At 37.2% G+C, this 20,677-nt stretch overlaps 1 protein-coding gene across 1 annotated transcript; it reads left to right on the top strand.

Annotated features, from left to right (window-relative positions):
* Window positions 1-322: 322 nt before the first annotated feature.
* LOC139473716 (alpha-L-fucosidase-like) lies at window positions 323-7,971 on the top strand. Its single transcript, XM_071256435.1, has 8 exons — window positions 323-666; window positions 1,425-1,531; window positions 2,217-2,347; window positions 2,526-2,659; window positions 3,230-3,327; window positions 5,785-5,917; window positions 6,313-6,483; window positions 7,716-7,971. Exons 1-8 carry the CDS (start codon window positions 323-325, stop codon window positions 7,969-7,971), a joined length of 1,374 nt encoding a protein of 457 aa, XP_071112536.1.
* The last annotated feature ends 12,706 nt before the right edge of the window (window positions 7,972-20,677 follow it).

The raw sequence follows: 20,677 nt of genomic DNA, 5'->3' as shown, positions 1-20,677 counted from the left end.
GCCTGCATGCATAGTATAGTCAGATGTCAGATGAGTATATATGGTAAAAACACAACTATTGTGCCATCATGCCAAAATCTCGAAAATTAAAGGATTAGTGACTGAAGTGACTGAATCAATTAGGTACAACTTGTAACATACTTAATTGGTATCATTTCAGCTAGATAAAATAGACAAATACTCCTGTTATAAAACCAACTATTGACCTTACTGATACGTCAAGGTTAGTCTACCTATCTAATCAGCACAAGCATCATCGCCTCAGGTTGTCAAATACCTGAAATGACAACAAGCTGAAACCATCATAGACAGTCACTGCAAAATGGCTTCTCTCTCATTTCTACTAATACTGTCAGTACTTACAGTACTGACAGTGTATGGGCAGTACCAGCCTACATGGGAATCCCTGGATTCAAGACCACTCCCTGCGTGGTATGATGATGCCAAATTTGGAATCTTCATCCACTGGGGAATCTTCTCGGTGCCAGGTCTGGGATCAGAATGGTTCTGGTACCTCTGGCAAAAGCGAAAAGTGCCAGAAGTTGTCGAATTTATGGAGAAGAACTTTCGACCAGATTGGACGTATGCTGACTTTGCTCCAATGCTAACTGCAGAGTTCTTTGATGCTGATGAATGGGCTAGAATTTTGGAATCTTCAGGTGCCAAGTAGGTATATTGTTCTTAATTAAAAAGCAATGCATTTATCTGTCAATCTCGATTTATTTATATAGGAATGAAAATATCTATCGGTATATTGTTTCATTGCCTTAGTATATATGTTAAACTGACAACTATACTGTCTGTATCAGTAAAACTCAAAGTAACCCTTTGTAACTCCTCAGACTCATGCTCTCAGTATTGTTCATATACTGGTTTTATAAGCCATCATGAAACAATAATGGGCAAGCGTCTAAATTGCCTGGACAGCAAGCGCCAATTGTTAAGATCGTATCCCGCTAGTGACCAGGCTGGTATTTAGCCTATGGACCAACAATGTTTACAGGTCTTTACGGTGTTGTCACTGCCCCTAGCGTACAGCACTTTCACCATAAACTCTCAAAAGAACCAACTCATTAAATGGTAGATGGCCAAATTGTGGAAACATGTACACGTTCATACCCCAAAAACAAGGCCATGCATACGGATCGACTTGTTCGGAACAAATAAACCGCATTTGAGCGGATACTAGTACCTAGATAAGCGCAGTATATAGATGAATAATATAATAATAATCTGATTTTCATGGAATGTACATATTCGTCAGTGTTCAAATTAAATAATAATTTTCCGTTTACCTGTTTTTGTAATTCTTGTCAAACAGCACATATCCAACACACGTCATAATGCTATCAGTGTTAAGTAATACTCACTCACTCACTCACTCACTCACTCACTCACTCACTCTTATGGTGTGGTCACTCTAGGTACACAGTGTTCGTGAGTAAACACTGCGAGGGTTTCTGTCACTGGCCAAGCAATGTGTCCTTCAGCTGGAATTCAATGGTTGCTGGGCCCAAAAGAAATATTGTCGGTAATGAATACTGGAAATTATTTTAACCTTCCATATTTGGTCATTAAAATTAGTTTAATCCTTGTAATTATTTCCCAACAATTAATTTACAACCAGATGATTTAATTGAACAGAGAGATGAAGGGCAGTTGTCATGCCATGGCATGGCATGATAGAGCATAATTGTAAAATGAAAATATGTGTTCATCTCGAATACAGCTTAATATTAAATCTCTGGGCCATAGAGTACCTATAGATCTACATCTAACTTATATGTCAGGGACTTTGCGTGGTCCTGGTGTCTTAGTGCCTTAATTTGCAGTGCAGAGATGCATCCCTAAGGCATTCCAGAAACCAATGATTGTAAGCTCGATTCATGGTTTCGTGTGATCATGTTTATAAATTTGTCAGCACCAAACCCATGCTTTCAGGTTTCACCAAAATGGTAAACGTTTAAGAACGTCATCTTTTGGGACCTTCCTTCAAAATCAAACTGACCAAACTCACTCACTCCATATACCATGCTTCTGATGCTACTAAGATACATTGTACAATGAACCACGAATCTCAGCTTTGTCAAAACCAGGCGTAAAATTATAGTCATATACTCTGAAACAGCAAACTTGAATGTAACAAGTCTAATGAGTTGCCAGTTTTAATACAAATACTTTTCAAACCCTAACAATCGTATGTTCTTTTGTTTCAGCTGAGTTGGCAAAAGCGGTCCGCACCAAGACCGACTTAAGGTTCGGTCTGTACCATGTGCTGTACGAATGGTTCCACCCTCTCTATCTTCAGGACAAAGAGAACAATTTTACAACAAGGAGATTTGTTGATGTAATGTTTGGTCTATACTATGAAATAGTCTGTTCAATTAAAGACTAACTGAGTCGTCAATATTTTAAAGAGATCGAATTCCTCAAGTGTATTCCTCATGTATCAGTCGGCAGCACTGTCATCTAACTACCCCCTGATTGTGATTTCAATAATGTTATTATCATCTTTATCACTTCAGTTCAAGATCATGCCTGAGCTTTATGAGATTGTCAACACCTTCGAGCCTGACCTTGTGTGGTCTGACGGAGACTGGGAGGCCCCAGACACCTACTGGGGATCCAGGGAATTCTTGACGTGGCTTTATAATGACAGGTAAGCGTCATTATAATCCAAAATATATTGGCCCCCAGACTCCAAAATGATAAGCATTATGTTGTTCATAACAGCAAGTATTCACTCACTTGTCACAATATTTACTCACTTTTCACAATATTTACTCACTTTTCACAAGATGCTCATGCTGATCAACAAAGATTAGTATCTGGCATTGAAGACAGTAGGATGTTGAAATCATAACAACTAAATCATCAATACAACCATGTCAAACTTTGTAAGTTAACATTTTCAAATGCGCAAACACTTAACTCAAAGATAGCTATTGAAATGTCCAAGCCTCGTCGAAAAACGTGTACAATCGTGTTTTCCTTAAGAATTCTAAACCATACAAATAACAACACAATCGAGCTAGTCTTAATAATTTCCACAAATAAGATTTCTCATATTTGCATGTTTCACGGGGATCCATTTCTAACCTACAACAATGCAAGGTAAGATATATGTATTGCATCACATTGTCACCTGGCACAAGTTTTAGATGTCTTGAAATATCTAACTGTCTCCGAATTGTTATACAAAATAAAGATGAAGTTGTATTCATTCCAGCCCAATCAAGGACAAAGTAGTGACCAATGACCGGTGGGGAATTGGGTGCAGTTGCACCCATGGAGGTGTCCACACCTGTGGAGACAGATACAATCCTGGTAAGTGTAAAATGTCATCTCTTGTTTGGTTCGGGTATATTTTTTCAATTTTAATTTCTCGACTGAATACTGTATTACTTTATAACTCTGGATAACCAGTGATACAGTATTCAGCCGAGACATATTTTCGGGTTGCAATAGAATGACACAATACAATCTTTAAACTTTAAGGTTTCGAAACGGACAATGTCATATTTCAAACTTTCAAAGGTTTCAAGAAACAGTCAAATCAGAATCAAGCATAACATTATATTAACAAAGAGCTAAACATAAAAAAATGTTAAGAATTATTAATTCAAGTTTCGTCGTTCATTATTATAGCAATAAATGTATCTATTGAATGTATGTTTTCAAGCAGTTTTAAAAGTATATCTAATTTCGGTTTGATTCCTTTGATTCCATTCATACATGTGAGTATCTCCTATAAAAATATATGATTGGTTAAAGTATTTAAGCAGTTTGAACCAAATCAAATGATATATTTTGTCAATTAATTATTTCGTGAAAGATAGTTATTAATCAAACGTTCTAGATTATCCGCGTTTTTTTCTTGGAGTACATTTCCAAAAGACTAGGCAGACGTTCTCATTACAGTATTACAATAACTACAGACACTGTTTTCTCCATTGTTAGTAATTCATTCTTTGTGTATATAAGTAGAAGTAGAAATCGGTATTAAAAAATCTAAACAATTTACATCCTTGAATATATATCTATAGATAGTAATTTGTTTTCATTACATACATTGCGATTTTTCTTAAACTTTGAGATTATATTCATTTGATATAAATTAAGAATTGACTTTCACTTTGTGTGAGTTAGAGTATGCTCCGACGTTCATACAATGTTTGGCCCTCACTCTATGAAGGTTCTTAATGAAATAAACCCACACAAAATGAAAGTCTATTTTTGTAATTTTTTATCACAGTTTCTTACCTCAAAAGATGTAGGACAAGATCTATACACAATTCTATATTTACGTGTGACTTCATATTTACACTACCATACAACAACCAGCTATAAATACTAGGGATAAAATAGTCCCTTAAAATGAGAGGTGACATGAGCGTATGGATGCTCAACTTGAATTTCAGAAACATCTTACGCAACAAATGTATTCAAATAACATCACCATTAGATGAGAAAGGTCTGTTAAGAATTACCATAGTAAGTCATTCACAATGACAGCGCGTCGTAATACATTTATATCAAGTACAAGGCTTAAAAATGGCCGACACGATAAACGTGATGGGAGAGATTTCGGGAGTTGCTAATGAACCTATGGTGGTTACATGTTTTAGCCATCATTGATCAATTGGCCGATCATTAAAAGGTGATAAAAGCTGTGTCGAATACACACTAAGGTAAACTCATACATTTAGATTGCTGTAGACTGTCACTGTCAGCCTAGACACTGATCGAGTCGATACTACCATAGTTTGGATGTGCATTTCTTCGTTTTGTTCACTAGGATGGGTCGTAGCGAGGATATTTGTGAAAGATCGTGCCGTCAAACTCTCTATAGTTTCTCAATGTATACTAAAACGCTGAGTTCAAAATTAAACGGCATAAATGATCAGAAAGAACGCTTCTGTACGTATTCGTGCTAAGGAATTCCAAGGGGTTTCCCAAGGGATGTGGAAGTAGTCCGTCAGTGTTTACGTCATTTCAAGAACACGGTCTTGTGAAAAACGTATGAACGTCAAATTGTGTCGTTCATACACATAGGAACGTCAGTTGCGCGGTCAGGCGACCGAGCTCTCGTCCAACTGAAAATAACTTTACCACATACAAATAATCTGGTATCATCAAATTACTGCCCAAGTTTGTATTCTTTCTTATTAAACATAATCCCTTTAACCTTATTATCATTTCTAATCATACATCCCATGATCTCAGCTACTATGAGGAAATACATGGCGACAATGGGCCTCCTTGTCGAAAGACTCTTCTTTTTGTAAAAAAAACACTCTCTTAGATTTTCGATTTATATTACATTTGTTTAATGTAGTATCACAAGTTAGTGTATTTATCCACATATCATTTCAGGACCAAATACAAGTTTTGTAAAACTGTGTTTATAAATTTTTATGAGACTGTATCAAATACCTTTTCTAAATATATCAGCAGAAGTAATCATGGTTTATTTTGTCTTTTTGGTTCAAAGATAATGTGAAATAACAATCTTGCATTAAAAATTCCCGCTTGAAAGAAATGAATGAGCAGTTCAAATGCTGATTTCATACGTTTTGCAATACAAGTACTAATTGTTTTATTGAGTATATTCAATAAAGTTATAGGTCTCCAGTGGTTTAGCTGTGTTCTCCTCTGCATCAACATTGTCAGCGAAGTTACGTAGATGTATTTCGCTTGGTTCTACACACCAAACTGTACCAACAGGATCTAATAACCATCTCTATGCCAATGACGTACGTTCTGTTTTGACTCTTGTTTCAGGTGTTCTGCAGAAACACAAGTGGGTGAATGCCATGACAATAGACAAGCGGTCCTGGGGGTACCGACGTAATGCCCCTCTGTCAGACTACCTGACTATAGAGGAGCTTATTGAAACTCTAGTTAAAACTGTCAGGTAAACCAGTGTTTTCACACCAATCCTAGCTCAAATTGAATCCTTCTTTACTGGTGTATTGACCATTGTTTTGAGGCTGTTCATCATCGTCATGAAGCATCCTACAAACAATTGTCAGATAACAGTGTTCTTGAAACCACTGTCTTGCAAACCATTGTCAGTTGAGAGTGTCTTGAAGCATCTTACAAACCACTGGCACTCATAATAGTGTTAATGCAACTACTGTCTTCAGCATTATCGTAAGAAGTTTTCTTACATATGTAACATTTCAATATGTGTTATATGAATACATACAGCTGTATGAATACTATCTCATTTCAATAAATTAAACTTTCCATCTCTCTTCACCATCAAACAGTGTTCCTAATTGATCATCAAGGCCTCTCCTGTTCCAGCTGTAACGGTAATCTACTCATGAACATTGGGCCAACTGCCTATGGGGTGATCAGCCCCATCTTTGAGGAAAGGCTGAAGCAGATAGGCGAGTGGCTGCAGATAAATGGTGAAGGCATCTACGAAACAAGACCCTGGACCTACCAGAACGAAACTGTGATACCCGAAATATGGTTAGTATTTGTTGTTTACATCTCAGTTGTGAAATGATGTCCGATGCCTCTGAAAGTGTTTCTAACCGGTGGGGCTGGATACACTCACATTTTCGCAAACACCTGGTATCATTACAGTGACTTATAAACAGGTACTCATGATAAAGTGAATCAGGGTTAGTAAATCCATATCGTTTAAGCAAAGACTACAATTTTATTGAAACTACAAATAGAAATATTTTGAAAATATGTCACATTAAACCAGTAACCGAAAGACTTTAAAAGACCTCATGGTATCTCAGTAGGCTAGTACTACATAAACGGCAGTAGTCCAGACTAGTACAAGTGGTCACACACCCAACATACACACACGTGCATGCATTTCGCTATGTGTATGCAATGTATTGACGTTCAACTCCTAATTTCGCCTCACATTAAACCAGTCAGTCTTTATGTGGTAAAGTTTATAGTTTCAAGTGTGGGTTAACTATAGGGTCATTTGGACTACCAAGTACATCACAGGGAGAGTTGGACTTTCAACACTTTAACAGCAGCTACGTGACATTTGTACTTCACTATCAACAGGTGTGAATATTTCGCAAGATCTGAATGGTTTTAATCTGTCTAAACAGAGAAAAATCATACATATTTTTTATTAACTGCTGAAAGGGTCGAGGTTACGACTAGGTTACCCCACCGCCCCTCAATGTGTGGATTTAAAACATTTAAAAAGAATGTTAGGACAGAATGAAATCCTGGCTTCAAAAGAGTTTTGTCTCTTAATATTGTTAGGCTCAAATTCACAAGTTCATACACTTTGTACCAAAGCACTTACACAAGGATGTGATTTTCAAATGTTATTTCAGTATAGATACGATAATGGCTGATGTATAAATGGAAAGCCGAGAGCATGGATTTGTATCATGCTACTCTCAAATCTCCACATGGACTACACAATACATCATCCGATGTTTAATATTTTCTTTTGAAATAGGTACATACTATTTACTAAAATCATGATGTTAATTTCCTAACTAATTGTGAGTTACTAGAAAAATGCAAATACAAATATTTGATTTTTGCACATAGTCGTACATGCACATAAAGCATAACATAGGGAAATTCCAGGCCAAAAAGCAAAATATAAATGTAGGATTGTCTTACATTCTACCATGAGTTTGAAAAAAGAATTATCTCCTAACTATCTGCTGAAAAACATCCCAAATGACTTTACAATGTTGTATCATGTTCAGGTACACCTCGAAGACATCGGGACAAGGTAAAGACATCTACGCAACTGTTATGAGCTGGCCCAACACAGGGGTCTTCCAGCTGACCCGGCCTAACCCCAGTGACAACACTGTGGTCACTCTAATGGGGTACTCAGGAACGTTCAGCTGGACAAGAGCTTCAGGCCAAGGCATAAACATCAACATTCCCGCCATTGCAGCCAATGCTATGCCATGCAAGTGGGCATGGATGTTCAAGATCACCAACGTTCAGAACTAAGGCATCATCATCGTGCACCTTTCAGCTGTTTCATAGATGAAACGCTTGTGAATGCTTCAAGTTCATATTGTGTAAAGGTGGTACATTTAAAAAAGTAATATGTGTATTTGTCTTTTAATAAATGATAGATATAACGTCTTTTGGGTGATTTTTGTTTATTGTTGTAGATTAAATCTGAAAGATGAGAGTATGCATGGTCAAATGAACAAACTAAATGTGTGCTCATATCTGATATAATAATATTAAGGACAAGCATAAGTTCAAACCAAGCGACTGGGAGGACAGTTTGACAGATGTCAAACGAACGCTAAGATCATTGACAAATATAGCCCTATAGGTGCAGATGAGCCCTCAATCCAGGTACTGACGTTGTCCTATATGTCCTTTAATAATTCGAACAGTAACAAGATTTACTAAAATACTTGGCAAATGCTAACAGAGAAACGGACAAAGATTGTGAATGTGTGGGTGTCATATTGCATTCAAAAATGGAGGACATATAGGAACACATACATTGTCCTCTATGTGTCTGAATAATGCATTTGTAGTTTAGTCTGCAGGAAAATACTTGATCATGACGCGATGACTTTGATATGAAAATGGACATCCAAGTTATAAACAGTCACAATACCCAAATGAAATAGACTGGTCACCGTAACATAAGAAATGGTAAATTCAGTGCAATCAAGTGTAATTATTATTAATATCCAATTTTAATATATGTATGTATGTATGTATGTATGTATGTATGTATGTATGTATGTATGTATGTATGTATGTATGTATGTATGTATGTATGTATGTATGTATGTATGTATGTATGTATGTATGTATATTAATAGTAATTACACTTGATTGCACTGAATTTACCATTTCTTATGTTACGGTGACCAGTCTATTTCATTTGGGTATTGTGACTGTTTATAACTAAAATGAGGTAAATGTTCACTCGGTGTACATGTAATATATAATAAAATAATAAAGTCCACGTTAGTCCATCATCTTCTTTATATCAGTTTCATACATAGTATTTTCGCTGTCTCATGACAGCTCTTCAGTGCAACTCTGTTACTCTGTTACACTGAAGAGCTGTCATGAGACAGCGAAAGTACTATGTATGAAACTGATATAAAGAAGATGATGGACTAACGTGGACTTTATTATTTTATTATATATATATGTATATATATATATATATATATATATATATATATATATATATATATATATATATATATATATATATATATATATATATATATATATACGGCTTAGTGCAAATATGTGTCATTTGCAATTTACATCCTATACATTGCCATCTCTGGGGTCAAAGGTGGACAACTTTTTGTTTATTTTTACTAAAAAAATCTTTGACATAAGTTTCCTGTAGCCAGCTTATGATTAATTGTGTCAGTATGTCAATCAAGTGTGAGCGCTACTGCAAGGCCCTTGCTTGTGGGTTGGCTTGTGCCTCATCCCCCATCACCTGGTGTGTTAAGTTATTTCAAATGGAGGAAATCAAAATGCCACCTATATTCACAAAGTGGAATTTGTCCAACGTACTATTAGCTTTGATGGCCGCACCTTACGAGCTTATGCATAAGGCTTTCAAGAAGACCTTTCTACTTGCTATGGCAATCGTAGCTAAGGTGTCAGAGCTGCATGCCATCGACTTTCTCTCCCTCACCCACACACCGCATTTGAGAGGCATCACTCATGTGATTCGCACCTCATCAACACCCTTAACGTCATGGAAGGCAGGTTCCGTCGAACTAGTCGTTGCTTGCGGTTAGTGGAGGTCCCAAAATTCATTTACAAATTTCTGTCTGCGTGAGATATATCCACGTTCAGAGGGGCTACACTTCCTGGGACCTCTAGGGGCTGTCCAGGTTATAGTTAGTTTCCCAGTAGCCATGGTTTGGGGTAAGGATTGTAATGACTACAACCTAATGAGGTAATTTGACCTTTGATCATTAGATCGGCCTGGGGTGGGGCAGATGAGAGGTTTACCGCTGGTCCACATTTTCTGAACGTGACCTACGGTTCAACAGAGTAACGACAGCATGAGGTCGTCATTAATTCGTGTGACGTCAGTGCAACTGGAAGTGACGTCAGGTTACCAGAACAGGATCATTAATAGAAACGAAAGTGACATCGACACAATCAGAAGTGACATCATAGACCGGAAGTGACGTCTTGGAAATGTCAATATTACAGTATTTACAGTGCGCGTATCAAGATATTGTGTGTTTTTATAAAATGTTTCTGTTTGCACATGTATGTCAAAACCTATCAGCTACCCTTGATTACTGTATGCTATGTCCAACCAAAACCTCTGGTGTATTCTGGCTATGATGTAATAGAGGTAAGGTATTCGAAGTAATTATCATTATCAGTTTCATTGTGTATAATTCTAAGAATACAACAAATATTACATCAAGAGGTAATTCCTCTTACCTCCCCAAAATATCTGCAATTTATGGATGTAGTTTATTGGAAAGAAGTGGTATGATTCCCGCCGCGAGCATGCGCTGCGGCATTTGGCAAGATATGCAATATTCCTAACAACTGATTAGGATGCTTGACTGTGGTGGGACGTCTGTTGAAAATGTAAGGGTTTATTAGTTTAGTTATTATGGGATCTACACTGTATAGTAAAGCCCAGTTGGGTTTATAGCGAACTTCTGGCGTTTCTTCCATGTGTAAAGCATTATCTGGGATATTTACCATAAAGGCGAGGAAGGGTATCCAGCAAGAACGTCAGCCATTTCAAAAAGTGGTAACATGTATTGTTGTTAAGTTGTGATTGTAATCATTTCATTTATCAGCTATTGTAATTTGGGTCAAGATCATGGTGGTGATTTTGTGGTGAACTATGTGTGATGTGACCATGACACGGGTTGGGCTTGACCTGTAGATACAGAGAGTGGAACCATTCAAACGGGGAAAAATGCTGGCCAGGGTGCAGGTCCGTCTTTGGATTTCAGTGCTTATTTTTGTTTGGTGTTATCTGGGCATGCTTATTTGTCTATAAATGATACGGTCATGTGTACCAGCCGGCCAACTCACTCACTCACTTTTTTATATTTCATAATTAAATATAATTGCATATTATTTAAATATGATATATCATAAATGTGTTGCGCAATGTTTCCTTTGCAATGTATCAATCAGATTGTGTTTGTAGCATCATGCACTCACTCACTCACTCACTCGCTCACTCACTAAGGGTTATGCAAACCACAGATAATGCTCATCGTCACTTGTATGTATTCCGTGGTGACATGGATCATTGCTCATGCTATCAACCACTGGTTTGCCTAGTCCAAATTATATTGTTTAAAAGGATGAAATAACACAACATTAGCAGTCACTCATTCACTCACATAATATCAACATACTTAGCTTCAGAAGCAGCAAACAATTCAGCCCATGCTCTAGCATCATAAAACCCTGCCGTGAAGTCACTTACCTAGTCAGCTTTATAGTTGTCCTTCATATATTGAACATATATTGGATCTATTTTTGCCATCACCAGCGTTTAGATAGGGCCTTAATAGCTATCATTTCTAGATATGGTGATGTAATCTGGGTCAAGGTCTTGATGTTGATTATTTTGTCTATTGTGTTGTGTTGTCCTGGTCGGCCTTGTCCTGTAGATGGGGATATCTCTCCATGACACACAATTGAATAACGTGCACAAATCAATATGCTGACAACTAAATCTTGAGTTAGCAATTTCAGTTATTATTTTAGTAATAGTATTTTGTTTTGTAAATTAAAGGTTAATATTTTGAAGTATATATGTATTTCTGCCCGATAAAGATTGTAAAGGAAAATGACTTGGGTAGTCATTCAATGTAATGTTCACAAAGTTATAATAAAACATGTTCTAATTTATCCTGTCACCGGATTTGAAACACGGGTTTCAAATACTCTGCAATCTACATGCACCTAATCATTAGATAGTTTGCAATGCTCAATGATTTAAAGGCAGAATTGGTTATTTCAATTTTTCAGTTTTACGTTACCCCTTTCTAAAAGTATGCATTTGAACTTATGAGCTGCTCTACTACTCATTTAAAGCAAGAACAAGCATCTTGTACAGGTTATAGTTCTACTACAAGTTTCATATTGTGATATTTCATACTAAATCACCTATAAATTCAATACATAAATGTAAGTGATTCTGTGGCATTTTATTGGGGTTTGCGTTTTTGTTTTGTTTCCATAAACCTAAAAAGGTTAGGACATGTCCACTAAAAACTGTTTATCTGATTGGTTGAAAATAGAATGGGCGCAGCTTCCGTTCACGTGGTTACATTACTGCACTGACTTTTGTCGCTGATTTCGTATAATTATCTAAAGTTGTGTATGTATTATTGGTAAAACAGTCGTTAAGTTATTATTGCTTAAATATTTGTTTATAAGAAATGACTTCATTACTTGTTTGTGTTTAAATAGTCAGCCCACACCCTGCTGACCCAGTTAACATCTTTGGTCATGTCTACAAGATGTCATATGAAAGACAGAACATAGAATGTTTGCCAATGTTCAAATCCCATTACATGAATAGGATATTTTATTTCGGGCACACATACATGTCACAATTGTAAAGTAACATTCATAACTTTCACCATAGAATTTGCGTCAAGCACGTCGTCAATATGTCACAGCTACCATACTCATAGTTAATATATTATATTTAACAAGGCAACAAACACACAAGATATAGTGACGTTAGTGTTTACATGTATGCAGTCAAGGTAGCATTTTTGTATTGTCAAAATAACTTTTATTTGTAATACAATAACGTAAGTAATATAACATACGTGCCTATTTGGACCCATCCTAGTGTCAATCATTTGATTGTGAAGGTCAGTCCTATTAATTGTCAACCATTCATGTCACTGTAACGATCATCCCATTGTTTACCGTCCATGGTTCATCCCCGTAATTGTTAACAACTTAGGTCACTGTGAGACATATTCCCATGGTTTATCATTAATGTCCTTGCATAGATCCGTTCTATTATCGACGATTTATGTCAGCGCGAAGACCCATCCCCACTGACATGGCATCTTGTTGACAGGGATGGGAGGGATTGTGATACTGATTCCTTTGGGTGAAGCATACTGCCAGGAGAAGCTTCCAGTGTACCCAAGGAGGCTGACTTGTGTTCCATTATCAGGCAAAGCTGACCCAAGGTGGAGTTGACCTGGTTGTGGCCAGTTGAGCACAATGGCGTACACGATCCCAGCTCTCTGTGTGTACCTGAAGAGTGATCACTTAGTGAAGTTAAACATGGTACCGAATCTGGGGAATATCTCAACCTAAAAACAATGTGGTGACTTTAGAATTCGACAAACCAAGGAATGTAATCCGGGAATCCCAATTAGCATAATGTGTGTGACTATAAGCTAATTACGGATTCAGGTCAGTCAGAGTTAAACCATGACAGTCTGTTCTTTTAGTACGTACATTGATTTGTTTTATTCAAATTACTATATTTGATACATTAAGCGCCTGACAAAATGGGAGGTGTGGGTGGGATGTGGGTAGTTGTTGGGAGGTGGGGGTGGAGGGTGCACGTAGAAACTATACACAAGTTCAATTAATTGTCAGAGATCAAGTGTTGGAGGAGAGACGTCATCCAAACATCCATGTAACAATACATAAATACATAACAGTTACTTGACAGTTACATACTATGTGTTCACTGTTGTGCCTACTGTGAAAAACATCTTTCATGTGCATACGACAAATAGTCATCAACATATGCTTAATGTCATGAGCTTATAATGATAACTTAAGTATTTGTCACGCAGTTAGTCAGGGGGTTCTTATGCGGCAAATGCGGTACCTATTAAGGTGCAGTATTTTTGTGTGCAATATGGTATATTAAGTTAAACATGTAATGAGGCCATGGCTACGAGATCTTTGCGCCTTGACTGTCATATGTCTGTGTAATGTGTATTGTAAGTGTGATCGGGGCCCTTCAAGGTGATTGACATATGCTTGAATATGAGGACCTCACTGGTTTCAGGGAGAAATGTTATGACCTCACCAGCTATATATAAAGTACCCACCAAAGCCTTTATTTGACTGCGTCGGATGTCATTCCTGATTTGGACACTTTCAAGGAAGGTCGAATAATCTCTGTGGATCATTGTTTCTTTCAATCTTATTAACATTACTTATCATACATTTGTGATTTACTTGATTTCCTTCACTGCGTATCGCATTTCATCAGGTTAGAGGACTACGAGTTTGGGGTAAGATGACTAGAACTCGTCTTCATGCTGGACGGCCACGTGTTGTACCGCCCCTTACAAATCGTCACATTGCCAACAGTCGTGTACACAACGTCGATACTGGGGTAATGTTTGCTTGTGACGTGGCATGTTTTCAGATGAGTCCCGATTCACTGTGCCATGCGACGTTGTAATGAACGTCAAGCCATGTCATCCTGAGACGTCATGACAGATTGGTTATGGTACGGGATGGCATCGCTATGGCTGAGCGAACACTGTTCCATATTGTGCAAGGAATGGTCACTGACAGTATGAAAACATACTGACACCTTTTGTTGTCCCAGTTCATTCATTGTTATCATAAAACTATAACTAGAAACTAATATCACTTTCAATTTTGGACATTTCCAAGTATCCACCACTTTGTTTGAAGTGTATGACTGTCATTCTGGGCCAGCCAATGTGTGGAATACATAAAGTACCTACCACACGCCTGGTGTGACTGTGTCATTCTGGGCCAGCCAAGGTGTGGAATACATAAAGTACCTACCACACACCTGGTGTGACTGTAGTAGTAGATAAGTGATAAGTATCCATCCTCACATCCTCATTTGATGACGTCACAGGTGCACCTACTAACCTCACGTGACTGATGACGTCACATAACCTTGACCTTGGGGGGGTGGGGGGTGTTGATGTTGTTGTCATGCGATCAATGACCTCGTATAACCTTGACCAATAACCTCGTTTAACAGTTGTATCAACAAACCATTTCCGGACAGTTGAAAGGAAAAACACTTGTGTAAACACGAGATTGTTTTGAAAGGAAACACTTAAATCAACGAGCGCGTATTTGAAACGTCTCCAGTTACTCAGATTATTTTTTATCAGTTGTATCAACAAAGCATTTCCGGACAGTTGAATGGAAAAACACTTGTGTAAACACGAGATTGTTTTGAAAGGAAATACTTAAATCAAAAAGCGCGTATTTGAAACGTCTCCAGTTACTGTTAGTCGAGTGAGTGAAGGTACAGATTAGATTTTATCAGTTGTATCAACAAGGCATTCCCGGACAATTGAAAGGAGGCTGTTTTGAAAGGAAATACTTAAATCAACGAGGGCGTGTTAGAAACGTCACCATTTACTGTTATTCGAAAGAAGCTACAGATTATTTTTTATCAGTTGTATCAACAAGGCGTTCCCGGACAGTTGAAAGGAAAAACACTCTTGTAAACACGAGGCTGTTTTGAAAAGGGAACTACTCATATCAACAAGGCCGTCTCCAGTTAGTGTTTGAGAAAGGTCACATGTATATGAAAAAAAAATATATGAATAAATGCAGGAGTTGGTGATAGTTTTTTTTCATTTACCATGGAGGAGTCAGCAGTACACACATCCATGCCTCGTTCCACCTCAACCGACTCATGGAAGCTCTTTGGGAAAAGAATACCCAAAACAGAAGCTGTCTTTTTTTCTCAAATCGTTATCATTTATATCGTAGTGATAACTTGCATCGTGAATTTGAGTCTAAACCAAACCAATTCCAACATGTGGACCGCATTGCTCAGTTCGTGTCTGGGTTACATACTACCTAACCCAAAAATCAAATCTAAAAGGAGCGACGCTTAACCCGTACGTGTGATATCGATAAAGAAGCCAGTGGTTTTAATTTCATTAAAGCAGAACGTTTTAGACACACAGAACAAGTTACATATTTTTTTTCCCCGACTGTTGAGATGGAGGACAGTGAACCTACGGATTTCACATGAGTGAAAGATAACATCTACGTCAACATTGTGATGGTGCAGTTCCCACGGAAGGGCCTTCCAAAACAGCTGAAAGGAAAAACACTTGCGTAACCATGATACTGTCTTGAAAGGAAATACTAGGCGTTTCCCGGACAGTTGAAAGGAAAAACACTTGTGTAAACACAAGATTGTTTTGAAAGGAAATCCTTAAATCAACGAGGGCGTATTTATAACGTCTCTAGTTACTGTTATTCGAGTGAACCTACAGATTATATTTTAACAGCTGTATCAACAAGACGTATACGGACAGTTGAAAGGGAAAAAAACAACAACACACGTGTAAACACGAGACTGTTTTGAAAAGGGAACTGCTGATATTAACAACACCGTATCTGAAAGTAAATAACCCCTGTGAGAAGAAGAAAAAAACAAAAAACAAGAAAGACTATAAAGAACGTATATTTCAAGTCTGAACACATTCTATCTGATCCACGCCTAAACACCATCACCACCATCCTCAAATTATGGCAAAGTCTCTAAAGCGGACGTCAACAGAAGTTGATGATATCATCGTCACCAACAAGGTCTTTAAACCCGAAGTCGTTATTGTTTCAAAGGAAGAGCTTATGTCTAAGCTAGACGATAACGGTGGTCTCCAGGAATGTACAATCCGATGCAAAGTGAGTGATCTACCCAAAAACATATTGTTAGAGATCTTGTCCTCTGAAACTTTCAAAATCCACGATGAAGATGTTTGCAAGACTATCCTATCGACTGTCGAGAAGAAAGGAGGTGATAACAGATTTGATGTTCTCCTGAACCATCAATACTTGGATGCCCTTGAAGATTCCACTCACATGGTATTCACAGGACAGGGTACTTCCAAAAACAAAAGGAAATTCAACATCCTGAAGTTCTTCAAATGCGTCGAAGACAGACGTATCTCTATGGGAGAACAGATTCAAAGTCAGAGTGAGGTGAGAATTATTTTTCAATTATTTATGATAATGGACTGGTTTTATTCTACTCTTAAGTCAACACGCATTATCAATCACATCTGTTACTATACTAACATTTAAAAACTATTTAATTTTCTGTATAGTCAATGTAGAATTATGTTTCTTTGTCAAGTTAGATTTACTATTATGGATGACAATGTCTATATTGCGAAATGGTGCAACGTTTCACTGTTCTCAACCAAAGGTGATATATAATATAATAATAATATGCATGCTAAACTATTTGATGGAATTTTAGAACTCTGCGTGCTATGAGCTTTGGTCGTGGCTATCTGTGACCATGACAACAAAACACTACGGATGACGCAGGTCAACCACTCATGCAAGACCTAATTGTCTGCATACAATTAACAAGAAAGAATTAAATTGAAAGATAATAGGACTTTTTATTTTATATATAGGTATAATATTTGACAAATATTTCATCGATGTAGGATTAAGTTTCATAGTTGTAGTTGATCTTGTGGACTACTGTTGAAAGCAATAACTACCTTTCAAATCGAACACTCGTGCATGGACAGGTTAGAAATTATTGATTGCCTAACTAGTTCACATGTCCATGATATCACAATTTCTCATCCATGAGTTAATACATGCATTGACGTATGTAGGTTAGTCACACAATCGTTTTATCACTGAGTAAATGAGCTAACTTAATGTGATTACATTAACAACCCTCAATGAGTTTGCTTAGTAACGCAGCAATTAACTTGTGATTCAGCCCATACAATACCAATCTAGGTACTTAGTTTCATAATATATTAGATCACAGAATAAATATTGTTTTAAAGAATGAGTGTTTGAACAATTATCTGTTGGTTCTGTTGTTGTTCTATACTGATTTAATGCATTGCTTACTTCTTTTTATCTTCAGTGACCAGTATCCACAGCTCAATAGAGAAAGAGGATTTCCCTGTGAACTTTCATGAAAAAACTTACAGAAGTTAGCAGTAGAAGAGGCCTGTAATCATAGAACTGTGTATTCAATAGAGGACGATGTCATTGTTCGTTTTTTTTATTAAAGAACTATGTAATCTTCTTTGACCTGTTTGTTTTTTATGTCTTAAAACGGGGGGGCACGGGGGACCCAGTCGCTGTGCAGAGTTGCATCCCTTGGTCACGTCAGAAAAATGTGGGTTCGAATCCCGGTTCGCCCCGATTATGTTTCTAGGTTTGTCGGCAACATACCCTAGCTCGTAGGTTTCACCGAAGTGGTAAACGTCCGAGATCTGCATCAATTCGGGCTTTCCTCCCACATTAAGCTGACACGCCGCGATATAACTGGAATACTGTTAAAAGCGGCGTTAAACACAACTCACTCACTCACTCACAAGTTCTTAAAACAAAAAACAGTCTATTGTCTCAAGTTGAATGTGAGTGAATGAACTGAGCAGGAGACTGGAAACCTTAGAGCTTATTTAGACAGCTTATATCGAAATTGAAACTCGTTATTTGACAAATAAAACCTGTATGAAATTTCATATCAGGTGTTAAACGTGTTTTTTTTAATAATTCAACTGGAGTAATCTTGAAAACTTACCTTAATTCAAATGAAAAAATCTGTTGCGAAACTCGGTAAGTTGGAGTGTTGTGACGCTTGAAATGATCTGCTCGACGGCTTCCTTGAGATCACTAACATCCAACAGAGCGATATGGTTATATCCCGTGGTTTGAACAGATAGTGTTTTCATTTGCCTGTCGCAAATGAATAACGTGTCATCGATGGCGAGTGATAATTGGGCGTTGTATGCCATGGAGAAACTTTTCTGTTGGAAACAGTCAATTTCGGACAGGAAGTAGATGAAAATATCCTTCACTTGACGAGATACATTAAAGTCTAAAATCTGATTACTCAGACCTTGAGGATCATTCCCAATTTGAAACCTGAAATTCGATGTAGTATCATCAAAGATTAGTGTGAACATCATGATTCGCAAATTCCCTCTTTTGAAAGAAAATTCCCTAAACCTTATTTAAAATATACGCAAAACGTATTTTTATGCATGTGTCGAGAAGAAATGCACTTTGTCGCCACCCATCTCAAATATATGAGATGTACAGATGTAAAGTTTTGCTGGTCTCAAGTTCTAGGGATGTGGATGCAATGTCAAGATCATTTCGTCGGTAGGGAGCAACAATGAGCTTCAAATTCGCATCATTTCGGAAAACACATCAGACGTTTATTTACACGAACACATAGGTTTGAAACAGTATACCCACTATAGCTAAAAACACCCCAAAAAACAACCAACAAAAAAAACAAAACAAAACATATGACATATACGCTGCAGTGCAATGTCTCCCGATATTCTATACGGCTCTCGAAAGCTGCAGGCTTACCGTATTTCCTCTATTTGAAGCTCTGAACAGCTGAAGAAAAACTAAAAGCAAAAAAACCAAACTATTACTTACAATAGAACTCGGTTCTCTAATACAGACCGGCTTCTGATATTGAGGAAAATACGGTAGTTGGCGAATGTCATACATGTGGTGTATACATATGTACATACAATAGGCGTGGGACACTCAGCACACTCATTGCAGAGAGCGTATTAAATTTGTGATTGTAGGAACAGAATGCTTTCCTAAGCATTGCCAGAGTTGTTTTTCACAAAGAAAGTATAATATAACGTTTTCACTTATTCATCCTGTGATATAATCATGGCGTGTCTCTCTCTCTCTCTCTCTCTCTCTCTCTCTCTCTCTCTCTCTCTCTCTCTCTCTCTCTCTCTGCGTGTGTGTGTGTGTGTGTGTGTGGTCGTTTTTCAAGACAATCATCAAAACTTGAACTTTTATTTTATTGAAATAGAGAGGCCACAGACATTTCAGCAAGAACGGTGTATGTGTGTGTGCGTGTGCGTGTGTTTATTTTCCAAAGGATCGTACAAGACTGGGTTTGTAACCAGCATATTCATTCTCAGTTCAGAAACATTACTTCGTGAACTTGCGTCCTTGGAGTCAAATCTGTTGTTGTTTATCATTTTTATTGTGTATATTTAAAAAAAAAAATCATTAAGTTTGTTTTGAAATAATTTTTGATTTTATCTTTATACATTTTGTTTGAAAACATGGCTGAAAGGGAGATCATTTCTAAGTACGATTTGCTTGGTGTACCCCAAAAAAGAATTGATAAATTCAAAAATGATATGAGTTTCCGTGTCGATAACGATTTGATTCGACGAGTAATGGGAAGAGGACGTGGCCACTATTTAGAAGGTGAACGTGTACTGGATAAATCAATGATCGCATCTGACTTTCGAACTAATGAAATTTGTAAATATCTTATAGACAGTAACGAAGGAACCAATCGAATTATTAATCAAAATTCAAAGAAACCCGTGGCGATTGTTCCTCCATTTAATAATATATCTATAGAAGAAAATTCAAGACTACCTCGACAATAATGTGATGTATTATTATTTTTTTTTGTCTTTCTTTCAAGACGGGGAAACACCAAGTAGATCATACTTGAAAGCTTACAAATTGTCATTTAAGTTATCTTTTTTTTTCTTCGACAAGCATTTTGGTTTTCACTCTTTTATTTTTAATTGAAAGTTTTAGACATATTTAAATAAACAACATCAGCAGCAACCGACAGTTATGAGAACATTATGGGAAAACATATGATGGATCCAGGGACTTAAAAGTGTCACATCATATTTGGAGAGCGGGATTTTCACCATGA

Source organism: Haliotis cracherodii, unplaced genomic scaffold (genome assembly GCF_022045235.1).
Source record: "Haliotis cracherodii isolate W230 unplaced genomic scaffold, xgHalCrac1.p SCAF_3, whole genome shotgun sequence".
Classification (NCBI taxonomy): Eukaryota; Metazoa; Mollusca; class Gastropoda; order Lepetellida; family Haliotidae; genus Haliotis; species Haliotis cracherodii.
This window is presented reverse-complemented; position numbering and strand designations above follow the sequence as displayed.

Bases quoted from the DNA above. Each gene is read 5' to 3' on its own strand.
- LOC139473716 (XM_071256435.1), top strand. From the start codon at position 323: ATGGCTTCTCTCTCATTTCTACTAATACTGTCAGTACTTACAGTACTG. The intron at 667-1,424 runs GTAGGTATATTG...TGGTCACTCTAG, and splicing joins TTGGAATCTTCAGGTGCCAA to GTACACAGTGTTCGTGAGTA. The intron at 5,918-6,312 runs GTAAACCAGTGT...CTCCTGTTCCAG, and splicing joins ACTCTAGTTAAAACTGTCAG to CTGTAACGGTAATCTACTCA.